Source organism: Scyliorhinus torazame, chromosome 1 (genome assembly GCF_047496885.1).
Source record: "Scyliorhinus torazame isolate Kashiwa2021f chromosome 1, sScyTor2.1, whole genome shotgun sequence".
Classification (NCBI taxonomy): Eukaryota; Metazoa; Chordata; class Chondrichthyes; order Carcharhiniformes; family Scyliorhinidae; genus Scyliorhinus; species Scyliorhinus torazame.
The window spans coordinates 417,307,285-417,321,422 of NC_092707.1; the positions used below are offsets into that span (position 1 = coordinate 417,307,285).

General features: G+C 56.1%; 1 protein-coding gene across 1 annotated transcript in view; it reads left to right on the forward strand.

Annotated features, from left to right (window-relative positions):
- LOC140424943 (E3 ubiquitin/ISG15 ligase TRIM25-like) overlaps positions 1 to 14,138 on the forward strand; it is an 872,674-nt gene that overhangs the window by 163,910 nt on the left and 694,626 nt on the right. The window contains exon 6 of the mRNA XM_072508691.1: positions 12,858 to 12,950. Within this exon, the coding sequence (XP_072364792.1) occupies positions 12,858 to 12,950 (93 nt within the window). The remainder of the gene's footprint in view (positions 1 to 12,857; positions 12,951 to 14,138) is intronic.

The window sequence follows — 14,138 nt, forward strand, 5'->3', positions numbered from 1 at the left end:
CAGAAGACACGGTGAGAGGTGGAGACTCCAAAGGAAATGGATGATCTAAAGAGGCAAAGGTCCTGCGTCCAGCAGATTAAACTCATAATCTCTTTATTACCGAGGAAGGCGCTGTCCTGAGAAGGAATAGAAGGGCTTTGCTCAAAGTACGCCAACCGTTTGTAATACAACCACCAGAAGACGTATCCAACAGTCCTCAAACATCTGAAGAACAAACGGAACAGACACAAGAGGATGATACATTGACACACGAAGAACATCAAACTCAAGCAGCAGGCACAAAAGAAGATGCAGAACCTTTGCAATGTCAGCAGACACGGTAGCACAGTGGTTAGCACAATTGCTTCACAGCTCCAGGATCCCAGGTTCGATTCCGGCTTGGGTCACTGTTTGTGCGGAGTCTGCACGTCCTCCCCGTGTCTGCGTGGGTTTCCTCCGGGTGCTCCGGTTTCCTCCCACAGTCCAAAGATGTGCAGGTTAGGTGGATTGGCCATGATAAATTGCCCTTAGTGTCCAAAATTGCCCTTAGTGTTGGGTGGGGTTGCTGGGTTATGGGGATAGGGTGGAGGTGTTGACCTTGGATAGGGTGCTCTTTCAGAGCCGGTGCAGACTCGATGGGCCAAATGGCCTCCTTCTGCTCTGTAAATTCTATGAAATCTATGAAATCTATGACACTGAGAAGGTCGACAGGATAAGGCGTAAGCCAGAAAGACTGAACTTGTAACAGTCTGAAAAAGAAAAATATCCTGAACGTGTACATAGTTATGGATATAATGATGAAATGTAAAAAGTAATTTAATGCTGGAGACCCTGGGTGCTTACGGATAGGGCAGGATGGCACCCTGGCACTGTCACCCTGCCACCCTGCTGCCACCCTGCCACCCAGGCAGTGCCACTGCCTTGGCACTGTCACCCTGCTGCCCTGACACCCTGGCACTGTCACCCTGGCACTAGCACGCTGCTCACCAGCAGGAAGCCCCTCAAGGTGCAGCCGTGGTGGAGAGAATCTCCCCGAGTCCAAAGAAAACAGCCGAGTGTCGTTGGAAGTGGGGTGACAAACACATCATTGAAGGGACGTTAACCTCAGGCCCCGGAATCGCTCCCGCAATGTTCTCTCAGCTGCTTGTGAATGACCAAGGGAGGCCGGGATCTCATGTAAATCCAGGTTGAGGCTCCAGTTTCGACAGCAGCCAGAGAGTTTGCTAAGATCATCATGAATGTGCTTCAAATGGCTTGCATTTTGGTCCAGGTGGGGCAGGGTGTGACAGGGTGGACACGGTGGGACAGGGTGGACAGGGTGTGACAGGGTGGACACGGTGGGACACTGTGGGACAGGGTGGGACAGGGTGGGACAGGGTGGGACAGGTGGGACAGGGTGGACAGGGTGTGACAGGGTGGACAGGGTGTGACAGGGTGGGACACGGTGGGACAGGGTGGGACAGGGTGTGACAGGGTGGGACACGGTGGGACAGGGTGGACAGGGTGGGACACGGTGGGACAGGGTGGGACAGGGTGGGACAGGGTGGGACAGGTGGGACAGGGTGGGACACTGTGGGACAGGGTGGACACGGTGGGACCGGGTGGACAGGGTGTGACAGGGTGGACACGGTGGGACAGGGTGGACACGGTGGGACAGGGTGGACAGGGTGGGACACGGTGGGACAGGGTGGGACAGGGTGGGACAGGGTGGGACAGGGTGGACACGGTGGGACCGGGTGGACAGGGTGTGACAGGGTGGACACGGTGGGACAGGGTGGACACGGTGGGACAGGGTGGGACACGGTGGGACACGGTGGGACCGGGTGGACAGGGTGGGACAGGTGGGACAGGGTGGGACACGGTGGGACAGGGTGGGACAGGGTGGGACAGGGTGGACACGGTGGGACAGGGTGGGACAGGTGGGACAGGGTGGGACACTGTGGGACAGGGTGGACACGTGGGACACGGTGGGACAGGGTGGGACCGGGTGGACAGGGTGGGACAGGTGGGACAGGGTGGGACACGGTGGGACAGGGTGGGACAGGGTGGACACGGTGGGACACGGTGGGACAGGGTGGGACACGGTGGGACAGGGTGGGACAGGGTGGACACGGTGGGACACGGTGGGACAGGGTGGGACAGGGTGGACACGGTGGGACAGGGTGGGACAGGTGGGACAGGGTGGGACACTGTGGGACAGGGTGGACACGTGGGACACGGTGGGACAGGGTGGGACAGGGTGGACACGGTGGGACAGGGTGGGACAGGGTGGGACAGGTGGGACCGGGTGGACAGGGTGGGACAGGGTAGGACACTGTGGGACAGGGTGGGACACGGTGGGACCGGGTGGACAGGGTGGGACAGGGTGGGACACTGTGGGACAGGGTGGGACACTGTGGGACAGGGTGGGACACTGTGGGACAGGGTGGACACGGTGGGACAGGGTGGGACAGGGTGGGACACTGTGGGACAGGGTGGGACACGGTGGGACAGGGTGGGACACTGTGGGACAGGGTGGACACGGTGGGACACGGTGGGACAGGGTGGACACGGTGGGACAGGGTGGGACACGGTGGGACAGGGTGGACACGGTGGGACAGGGTGGGACAGGGTGGGACACTGTGGGACAGGGTGGGACACGGTGGGACAGGGTGGACACGGTGGGACACGGTGGGACACGGTGGGACAGGGTGGGACACGGTGGGACAGGGTGGGACAGGGTGGTACAGGGTGGGACACTGTGGGACAGGGTGGGACACGGTGGGACACGGTGGGACAGGGTGGACACGGTGGGACAGGGTGGACACGGTGGGACAGGGTGGGACAGGGTGGGACAGGGTGGGACAGGGTGGGACATGTGGGACACGGTGGGACAGGGTGGGACAGGGTGGGACACGGTGGGACAGGGTGGGACATGTGGGACACGGTGGGACAGGGTGGGACAGGGTGGGACACGGTGGGACACGGTGGGACAGGGTGGGACACGGTGGACACGGTGGGACAGGGTGGGACAGGGTGGGACAGGGTGGGACACTGTGGGACAGGGTGGGACACGGTGGGACAGGGTGGGACATGTGGGACACGGTGGGACAGGGTGGGACACGGTGGGACCGGGTGGGACAGGGTGGGACACTGTGGGACCGGGTGGACAGGGTGGGACAGGGTGGGACACGGTGGGACAGGGTGGACACGGTGGGACAGGGTGGGACAGGGTGGGACACGGTGGGACAGGGTGGGACATGTGGGACACGGTGGGACAGGGTGGGACACTGTGGGACACGGTGGGACAGGGTGGGACAGGGTGGGACACTGTGGGACAGGGTGGGACACGGTGGGACAGGGTGGGACATGTGGGACACGGTGGGACAGGGTGGGACACGGTGGGACACGGTGGGACATGTGGGACACGGTGGGACAGGGTGGGACACGGTGGGACCGGGTGGACAGGGTGGGACAGGGTGGGACACTGTGGGACCGGGTGGGACAGGGTGGGACACTGTGGGACCGGGTGGACAGGGTGGGACAGGGTGGGACACTGTGGGACCGGGTGGGACAGGGTGGGACACTGTGGGACACGGTGGGACAGGGTGGGACAGGGTGGGACAGGTGGGACAGGGTGGGACTGGGTGGGACAGGTGGGACACGGTGGGACAGGTGGGACACGGTGGGACAGGTGGGACAGGGTGGGACACTGTGGGACAGGTGGGACAGGTGGGACAGGGTGGGACACTGTGGGACAGGTGGGACAGGGTGGGACAGGGTGGGACAGGGTGGGACACGGTGGGACAGGGTGGGACTGGGTGGGACAGGTGGGACAGGGTGTGACACTGTGGGACAGGGTGGTTCAGGGTGGGACACGGTGGGGTCCACACTGAACCTTGAGGTCGGGGTCGGCCTATTCACTGCCTTGTCCATCTGCTGGTTTTGGGCCCCAAATGGACTCAGAAACGTCTCTTTGGAAGAAACGATGATATCAGCAACTCAAGGTGGTCGGACCCCAGAAAGTTTGACCAGGTGACCTTTGTGCCACACATGGTGTCGGCTGCAGTGAGATTTGTGGGCAGCACGGTAGCATTGTGGATAGCACAATTGCTTCACAGCTCCAGGGTCCCAGGTTCGATTCCGGCTTGGGTCACTGTCTGTGCGGAGTCTGCACGTCCTCCCCGTGTCTGCGTGGGTTTCCTCCGGGTGCTCCGGTTTCCTCCCACAGTCCAAAGATGTGCAGGTTAGGTGGATTGGCCAGGATAAATTGTCCTTAGTGTCCAAAATTGCCCTTAGTGTTGGGTGGGGTTACTGGGTTATGGGGATAGGATGGAGGTGTTGACCTTGGGTAGGGTGCTCTTTCCAAGAGCCGGTGCAGACTCGATGGGCCGAATGGCCTCCTTCTGCACTGTACATTCTGTGATTCTATGAAGATCGAGGAAGATGACTCCAAATTTCAGGCTCTTTTAATCGTAATCGACGATCGGGCGGAAAATCCTTTCTGCCGATAGAACCGGGGGCGGAGCCTGTTTTCCGATACTCCACCCCCTCCAAAATGGCGTCACCGAGGAACAGGCCGCACGCCACTGGGACGGCTTCAGGACGTTACTCGAAGGCCCCTCCCCCCCGATGCTCCGCCCCCGGAGGGCCGGGTTCACGGCCGCGAGGGGCTCGCGTGGTCTCAGTGGTCGGTGTGGTGTTGGGTGCTCTGGTGCACAGATGAGCCAACACAGTTATATGTGGTACAACTCTATTTTATTTTAACTCTTATAATACAGTTCGTTCTGGATACTCTGCACGTGCTGTCTCCCTGAGTGTGTCGTGTAGCAGGTCTGTCCTGGTCCTCCTCTCCAGCTAATACTGACCACTAGGTGTCGTGTTTGTGGTTTTATATCTTTCTGTGATTGGTTGTGGTGGTGTGTGCTCTGATTTGTCTGTTGGTGTGTCTATCATGATGTGTGTGTTTGAATATCATGACATCCCCCCTTTTTACAAAGATATGTGCCTACGTGGTTATAAATATAATCGTGTCATGAGTGCATCTAAGAGTGTGTGCGTGTGTTGTGTACAGCGTGTGTATATGACGTAACTATTTACATGGGGCGATGTCGGGTGCGTCACACTAACAAGGTTGTACCATAACAAAACATGAATGCGAGAAAAAAAAAACTTGAACAGTGGTCCGGTCAGACGATATCTGGAACAATAAACAACAACAGGTTATAATACAGAAGTGTTTAACTTTTTGAACGTATGAACAGCGTTATAAGTCCAGTCTAATGGGTGACCGCCTCAAGAATAGGCTGGTCCTCAAGCCGGTTCAGCTGTTGAGATTTGGGGTCACACTGGTTCACCTTGGACTGTTGGAGGTGATGCTGTTGCCGAAGTCTCTACTTTTCCATTTGTTGTACTTCGTGCAGTGCTTGGTTTTTCATTCGTGCAAATATAACATTCAACATCTTTGTTAGTGTTGCCTTGGCTGTGGTTTGGTTCTGGTGGCGATGGAAGGGGCATGATCCGTGGCATCTCCACAAAGTCATCCTTGGGAACCAGTGGAGGATCCGGCGTGTGCGTACGGTTCAGTTGCGAGCGTGGAAGGCGGCGCGAAGCTCGCTGATTGCGCCTACGCACCAATCCATCCGCCCTGCATGCCAGGAACAAGGTGGAGTCTCTTTTCTTTTTATGTTTGTGGTGGACGGCATCTTGTAGCCGATGGGTCATTGCCATTGAAGAAGCACCATCACTAATATCATGCAAGGCGATGACTGTGCCAGATGTGGAAGTTGGCCGAGACCGTGCACGCTGGTTCCGGCCACCTGCTGTGCCGGAAGGGCGACTCCGCAGAGAAACGTCGAAGCATGTCGCCTTGGAGAGAGAATTGTTGCTCGCATCAACGTCTGGCGATGGCGCGAATTGGTGTGTCCATCTTGGACCGCCGGTGCTGGTTGCCACTGCCGACCCAGTGGGACTGCCACGCGATCCATTCCCTGTCGCCGTGGCATCCGCCGTCACCCTGAGCGTGCCATCACCGAGGCCGCGACACCGCCCATCCGGAGCAAGGTCTGGCGTGCGCGAATCAGAGTCGGCGCTTGGCTGCTCCCCATCTGGAGTCCGGTCTGCCTTCCGTCGATGCTCCCCGTCCGGAGTCCCAACAGGTTCACTGGAGGCAGCCGAGATTCCCTGAAGCTGCACTTCTGGAGTCGGAACATGCAGGAATGCACCAACCAGTGGAGAGGCTCGAGCCATTGAGGGTGGAAGCGGTGCGCCGCCACCGCAGTCGTCAGTGGTCCCACCGTGATCGTCGAGTGCCTCGGTACGCACTAGGCGAGGTCTGTCACCTTGCACCTTTTGCATGGGAAGTGGGATGCTGTCGTCACTCGTCTCACATCCCGTGGCTAGATCCTCATTAGCAGCTTGCTGTTCACTAGGGTTGGGTAAATTGTCCGAGTTTTCATCTGGTGGTGCACACCATGTCGGTGGACTGTCATTCTCTTGCCGTTGTCCTTCATTTGGGCTTTTCTTCTTTGGAATTTTAAATCGTCCCCCAGACATTGCAGAACCTTGTTTATTACCCCCAAATTCTCCCATATGTATGGTCTCGAATATAGGATCCAATGTTTCTATCGACATTGTACTATTTTCCAAAGAACATTCCGTTTCACTTTTCTTCTCAGGTACCTCATATGTATCTTTGTCTAATGTACATGCCTTCATGGTCTCTGGGTCTGATTTTGCTGGGACTGGCATGGTCACAGTCTCTCTTTTACTGTTCCCAATTGCCCACATTATACTCCCCATACATAACTGCTTAATCACTGGGGTTAGTGTTGTACAATAGATAATCGGGTCGACCTTATCTGCATCTTCACCATTAGTGGAAAGCACACTTGGTTCACTTGAAACTGCTGCGGGTTTTAAATTCGTTATCTGGCTACTCGATGACGGTGTCCTCAGGATTCTTGCTCCAATGTTCTGCTCATTTATCAGTGGAGTGTGTATAGGTTCAATGCAATTAATGTTCCCCTCAAGGTTTGAAGAGTCATTACTGACTAACTGCTGGTCTCCGAAGTTGGGACTTTGCGGCGTTGTGTTGAAGGGAGACATTTGTCCCTGCTGTAGATATGATTCAGGTTGTGTTATTTCCATTACCTGAGGATCAATGTCTTGTCCATTTTTTCGATCCGTACTAAAACACTGGCAATTCTCAGTCTGCTCCTTGCAAGTTAAACATTCAATTAATTTCTTTAGCAAATCCTCAGCATCCTTCTGTGACCGTGCAGCATTATTAATCTCTGTTCAGCTATAATGATCCTGAAGGTCAGCGCATAAACCTTTTTTCTTCGGGCTAGGAAGAGGCGATTCCTTTGGCTTGTCTTCAGTTGGGCTTGAACAGTCTTCAGCGCTGTGCCCTTCATTGTAGCATGAGAGACCGTCATGGTCATGCTGCTGTGTAGTGGAGCATGGTAGGCTGTTATAGCCTTCTTGCTGTTCACGTAAGCATGGCAGACTTGCATCGTCTGCCGCTGGTTGGTCAGGAGAGGTTGCTAGACCCTCATGGTCTTGTTCCTGCAAGGACCGCACATTGGAGTCTTGCGTTGCTTCTATCGTGGAGGCTGTCCACGAGCTCTCTGTGGAGGCTTGTGACACTGGAGTCACTTCTTGTTCGTGCAAGGACTGCGCTCTGGAGTCTTGCGTTGCTTCTATCGTGGAGGCTGTCCACGAGCTCTCTGTGGAGGCTTGTGACTCTGGAGTCACTTCTTGTTCATGCAAGGACTGCGCTCTGGAGTCTTGCGTTGCTTATCCTAGGATTCTCTGGGAGGCCAGGGAAGAGATTGCTGGACCTTTGGCTTTGATTTTTATGTCATCATTGGCTACAGGAATAGTGCCAGAGGACTGGAGGACAGCAAATGTGGTCCCTTTGTTCAAAAAGGGGAGCAGAGACAACCCCGGCAACTATAGACCGGTGAGCCTCATGTCTGTAGTGGGTAAAGTCTTGGAGGGGATTGTACACTGTTTAAAAAAGGAGGGGATTATAAGAGACAAGATTTATAATCATCTAGATAGGAATAATATGATCAGGGATAGTCAGCATGGCTTTGTGAAGGGTAGGTCATGCCTCACAAACCTTATTGAGTTCTTTGAGAAGGTGACTGAACAGGTAGACGAGGGTAGAGCAGTTGATGTGGTGTATATGGATTTCAGCAAAGCGTTTGATAAGGTTCCCCACGGTAGGCTATTGCAAAAAATACGGAGGCTGGGGATTGAGGGTGATTTAGTGATGTGGATCAGAAATTGGCTAGCTGAAAGAAGACAGACGGTGGTGGTTAATGGGAAATGTTCAGAATGGAGTACAGTCACAAGTGGAGTACCACAAGGATCTGTTCTGGGGCTGTTGCTGTTTGTCATTTTTATCAATGACCTAGAGGAAGGCGCTGAAGGGTGGGTGAGTAAATTTGCAGACGATACTAAAGTCGGTGGTGTTGTCGATAGTGTGGAGGGATGTAGCAGGTTACAGAGGGATATAGATAAGCTGCAGAGCTGGGCTGAGAGGTGGCAAATGGAGTTTAATGTAGAGAAGTGTGAGGTGATTCACTTTGGAAGGAATAACAGGAATGCGGAATATTTCGCTAATGGTAAAGTTCTTGAAAGTGTGGATGAGCAGAGGGATCTAGGTGTCCATGTACATAGATCCCTGAAAGTTGCCACCCAGGTTGATAGGGTTGTGAAGAAGGCCTATGGAGTGTTGGCCTTTATTGGTAGAGGGATTGAGTTCCGGAGTCGGGAGGTCATGTTGCAGCTGTACAGAACTCTGGTACGGCCGCATTTGGAGTATTGCGTACAGTTCTGGTCACCGCATTATAGGAAGGACGTGGAGGCTTTGGAGCGGGTGCAGAGGAGATTTACCGGGATGTTGCCTGGTATGGAGGGAAAATCTTATGAGGAAAGGCTGATGGACTTGAGGTTGTTTTCGTTGGAGAGAAGAAGGTTAAGAGGAGACTTAATAGAGGCATACAAAATGATCAGGGGGTTGGATAGGGTGGACAGTGAGAGCCTTCTCCCGCGGGTGGATATGGCTGGCACGAGGGGACATAACTTTAAACTGAGGGGTAATAGATATAGGACAGAGGTCAGAGGTAGGTTCTTTACGCAAAGAGTAGTGAGGCCGTGGAATGCCCTACCTGCTACAGTAGTGAACTCTCCAACATTGAGGGCATTTAAAAGTTTATTGGATAAACATATGGATGAAAATGGCATAGTGTAGGTTAGATGGCTTTTGTTTCGGTGCAACATCGTGGGCCGAAGGGCCTGTACTGCGCTGTATTGTTCTATGTTCTATGTTCTATGTTCTATCGTGGAGGCTGTCCACGAGCTCTCTGTGGAGGCTTGTGACTCTGGAGTCACTTCTTGTTCATGCAAGGACTGCGCTCTGGAGTCTTGCGTTGCTTCTATCGTGGAGGCTGTCCACGAGCTCTCTGTGGAGGCTTGTGACACTGGAGTCACTTGTTCGTGCAAGGACTGCGCTCTGGAGTCTTGCGTTTCTGCAATTGTGGCGTCTGTCCACGAGCTTGCTGTGGAGGCTTGTGACACTGGAGTCACTTCTGGTTCATGCGAGGACTGCGCTCTGGAGTCTTGCATGTCTTCTTTCATAGAGTCGGGAACGCTGAGCGGGACGTGGACCACGCTCTGTGTGGCAGCAGGGCGCTCTCCGTGTGCTTGCAGCGCTTCCTGTCTGTTAATGTCAGGCTGCAGCATCATCCGGTACTGATAAGTTGGGACGTCATATCTGCTGGATTGAAGATCCTCAAATCCAAAAAATGAATCCGCATCTGCGTCGGATTCAATGTGGGGGCCGCCAATGTGCAACACGAAAGGTTCGCCCGAGTCAAAGTCGTATAGGACCACGGAGCTATCATTGGGCTCGCGAGGTCCGGAAACACTGTAAAGATCGTCCTCGAAGTATTCGAGGTCGGAATCATCGGCTTGTGCGTAGGTAACTGCTTGTCGGAGGGTTCTTCGGAGGTCAAATTCATCTCCTGGGTCAATTTGCGACAATGTGCTGTCATTCCAGGTGAGGGAAGGTTGTTTTACAGCTTTAACAGATTTTTGTTTTTTTGATTTGGGACGTTTCCCCTTTAAATTGGATTTGGGACGTTTCCCCTTTAAATTGGTGCAGTCTGGGGCCTCTGACATCCTGACGCTCGGTATGTAGCACGTAGGAAGCGACTGCGCATGCTCAGATCGCTGTTCCTTTACCGATGGCCGTTTTCTTGACTGCGCATGCGCAGCATCTCGCGCATGCGCAAACAAAACTTCCGGTTCTGCGCACTGCTCGCGCAACTGTGCTAGCGTTATACCTTTAGCAAGATGGCCACCGACCTCGACCCAGCCCTCTCTCAGGCCCGGGATTTCGGCCTCTGGGAATTCGGGCTCCGGGATCCCGGCCACGAGGTGAGTGCTGCAGCTTTTCTTACCTTTACTTGCCGATTGGATTGTGTTTTCTTCACAGTACTTGGCGAATTTGTCCAGGACTGCCTGGTAATCGTACCTTTGCTGCCTCCTGAAGAACCTGAACCTTGTGAATATTTCTCTTGCCCTTGCACCGGCGATGGTGAGGAGAAATTCAATTTTTTCGCTATCATCCAGGTCTTGGAGTTCAGCTGCCACCAGGAACAATTCGAACACTTGCCGGAATCGCCGCCAGTTTTCGCGGAGATCGCCGTGGCAATGGAGCGGCTGCGGAACCGGGAGCTCTATCATTTTGCCTGGGCACTGCTGGTTGCCTGTGTACACTGAGGTATGCCGGCAGGTATCGATCCACTCCTGTACCATGTGGTGTTGGGTGCTCTGGTGCACAGATGAGCCAACACAGTTGTATGTGGTACAACTCTATTTTATTATAACTCTTATAATACAGTTCGTTCTGGATACTCTGCACGTGCTGTCTCCCTGAGTGTGTCGTGTAGCAGGTCTGTCCTGGTCCTCCTCTCCAGCTAATACTGACCACCGGGGGTCGTGTCTGTGCTTTTATATCTTTCTGTCATTGGTTGTGGTGTTGTGTGTTCTGATTTGTCTGTTGGTGTGTCTATCATGATGTGTGTGTTTGAATATCATGACAGTCGGTAACCCGGTGTGGCGGCTGTGGGCTGTGTCCAGCGCTGCCAACAAGCGGGCGGGAGGCTCTTCCCCAAGCGCTGGGAGACTGGTGGGGGGTGGCCCGGGGGTGGCCCGGGGGTGGCGAGGCCACTATCTGGCAGGGCGGGTCCGCACGTGGCCGGCGCCATCGCTGCAGGTCGTCGCCGTGCGCGGCCTCAGACCCGGCAATTCTCCAGCCGGTTATACCGGGAAGGACATGCTAACCCCTCGCTGGTCGCAGGGCCGGTGCTGGGGCCGCGCCGATGTTTCCCACATCATTTTTCCCAAATGATCCTCCAGACATTGCCCCAAAATGGGAGAATCCAGTCCCTGGTCTTCTGTCCTGCACTGCTCCCAGAATCCAGCTTGGCCGATGGATAGTCTCTCCTCCGCAAAGGTGATCTTCTCTGGCAGCTGATAACACGGGGGGAGAGGAGACATTGCTCTGGAACCGGAAGCTTCTTTCGTGTCCCTGCCAGGCTTGGGGGTCGCAATGATTATAACCTTCCGCCAAATCGTGGGCACTGGCTTCTCCTGGGTGATTCTGGTCAGGAATACAGAGAACCGTTTTGTCGCCACAAAGCCACGGTGCTTGAGGAATTCAGTGTAGATGTGGGTGTAACCTGCAGCTTTGCCAGGTTTCAGGTTAATAATAATCTTTATTGTCACAAGTGGGCTTACATTAACACTGCAATGAAGTTACTGAGAGAAGCCCCTAGTCACCACATTCCGGCGCCTGTTCGGGTACACAGAGGGAGAATTCAGAATGTCCAATTCACCAGTCCAGGTTGCTGATTGAATGGTAATTATTGGTGGTCTGGCCCTGCCCAGCTGAGCTAGTTTCCAGTTTCCATCTGTCACAGCCTGGTGGCCTCAAGGCACAAAGGTGCCAATCACCAACACCATTAACATCAACCGTTCTCCAGACCCACCTTCAACCTGATTCCCCCCCCCCCCCAGCCCCCACCCCTCTGGATCCCCCCCCACCCCCCGCCCCTCTGGATCCCCCCCCCCCCCCCGACCCCCACCCCTCTGGATCCCCCCCCCCCCGACCCCCACCCCTCTGGATCCCCCCCCCCGACCCCCACCCCTCTGGATCCCCCCACCCCCCCGCCCCTCTGGATCCCCCCCCGCCACCCCGCATGCCGCCCCCCCCCGCCCCTCTGGATCCCCCCCCCGCGTGTCCCCCCCGCCCCTCTGGATTCCCACCCCCACCCCCCGCCCATCTGGATCCCCCCACCCCCCGCGTGTCCCCCCCCTCGCCCCCCACCCCTCTCCCAGACACACCTTCAACCTGATTCCCTCCCCCCGACCCCCACTCCTCTGGGTCCCCCCCAACCCCCCGCCCCTCTGGATCCCCCCCACCCCCCTGCCCCTCTGGATCCCCCCCGCCCCTCTGGGATCCACCCCCGCGTGTCGTCCCCCCCCCGCCCCTCTGGATCCCCCCTCCCCCCCTGCGTGTCCCCCCCGCCCCTCTGGATTCCCACCCCCACCCCCCGCCCATCTGGATCTCCCCCCACCCCCCGCGTGTCCCCCCCCTCGCCCCCCACCCCTCTGGACCCCCCCCCCCCCCCCCCCCCCCCGTGGAACAGGGAAGGTTTTGATCAACATGTGGATCTGAGCCTGGATGATCTCAATCCCATGTGTCCACAGTTATCACCACTATTCATATTGTTTATCGTAAAGTCCTTCACAATGCTCCAGAACATTGAGAGCTGGAAGCAGTTAGAAATGTATATTAATGTAGTGTTTGTGTATTACAGACAGTGAAACACCCTGTCAATGCACACTGACTGCTGGACAACATAAGGATTACACAAGTACCCTGCACAAGGCCAGTCAGCAACTCCCTCACTGTGAGTACCAGCTCTCACTCTAACTACTCACACCTTTCTCCTGTCATCTTCCTTTCGTTTGTTAGAACAGGGCTGCAATTTGGGAGTCGGGGCTGGAGGTTGGGGGCTGGAGGTTGGGGGCTGGAGGTTGGAGGTTGGGGGTTGGGGGTTGGAGGTTGGAGGTTGGGGGTTGGAGGTTGGGGGTTGGAGGTTGGGGGTTGGAGGTTGGAGGTTGGAGGTTGGAGGTTGGGGGTTGAAGGTTGGAGGTTGGAGGTTGGGGGTTGGAGGTTGGGGGTTGGAGGTTGGGGGTTGGAGGTTGGGGGTTGGGGGTTGAAGGTTGGAGGTTGGAGGTTGGGGGTTGGAGGTTGGGGGTTGGAGGTTGGGGGTTGGAGGTTGGAGGTTGGAGGTTGGAGGTTGGAGGTTGGGGGTTGGAGGTTGGGGGTTGGAGGTTGGGGGTTGGAGGTTGGAGGTTGGAGGTTGGGGTTTGGAGGTTGGGGGTTGGAGGTTGGGGGTTGGTGGTTGGAGGTTGGGGGTTGGAGGTTGGAGGTTGGGGGTTGGAGGTTGGGGGTTGGGGGTTGGAGGTTGGGGGTTGAAGGTTGGGGGTCGGAGGACGTGCGAGCTAGGAGGACACCGCATGCCACATCAACGGCCTCAGGCCATTGCCTGATGCCCGCCGCGCGATGCTCCGTCCCCGACCAGCCGAGTTCTCGACGGCGTGGGACACGTGTGGGGTCACCCATTGGGAACTCGGAGTAGCAGCTGCGGACTCCGTGCAGCACCGCCACCGCGAGCAGGGAGGGCTTTATTCGGGGCTGGGAGCACTGTGGTGGGGCAGTCCGGGGCGCGCCAGCCGGCTGAGCTGTGTTTACGGTCTGGGTTCGGGGGTTGCGTCCACCCTGGAGCACAGCGCGGCCATGCACCCGGCAATGCTCCGGGCTGGATTGGCAGCGAGAGCCCGGTGCTACAAGCTGCCTGGCCGCTAGCCCCCCCGGAACAGGCAATTAGTCACCGTTTTGTGCCAGTTTCCTGGTGTCAAACACCAGCGTTTTCACGCCGGTGTGGGGACCTCGTCTCCAGAACGGTGAACCCAGCCCCCGGTATCGGAACAAACCCAGCTTTGTGAGAAATGGAACTGTTCTTCGCATCGATCGAGATAAATCTGTAAAACCTGATGGACATTCGAGATATGCAACTGACCAAAGCCTGAAT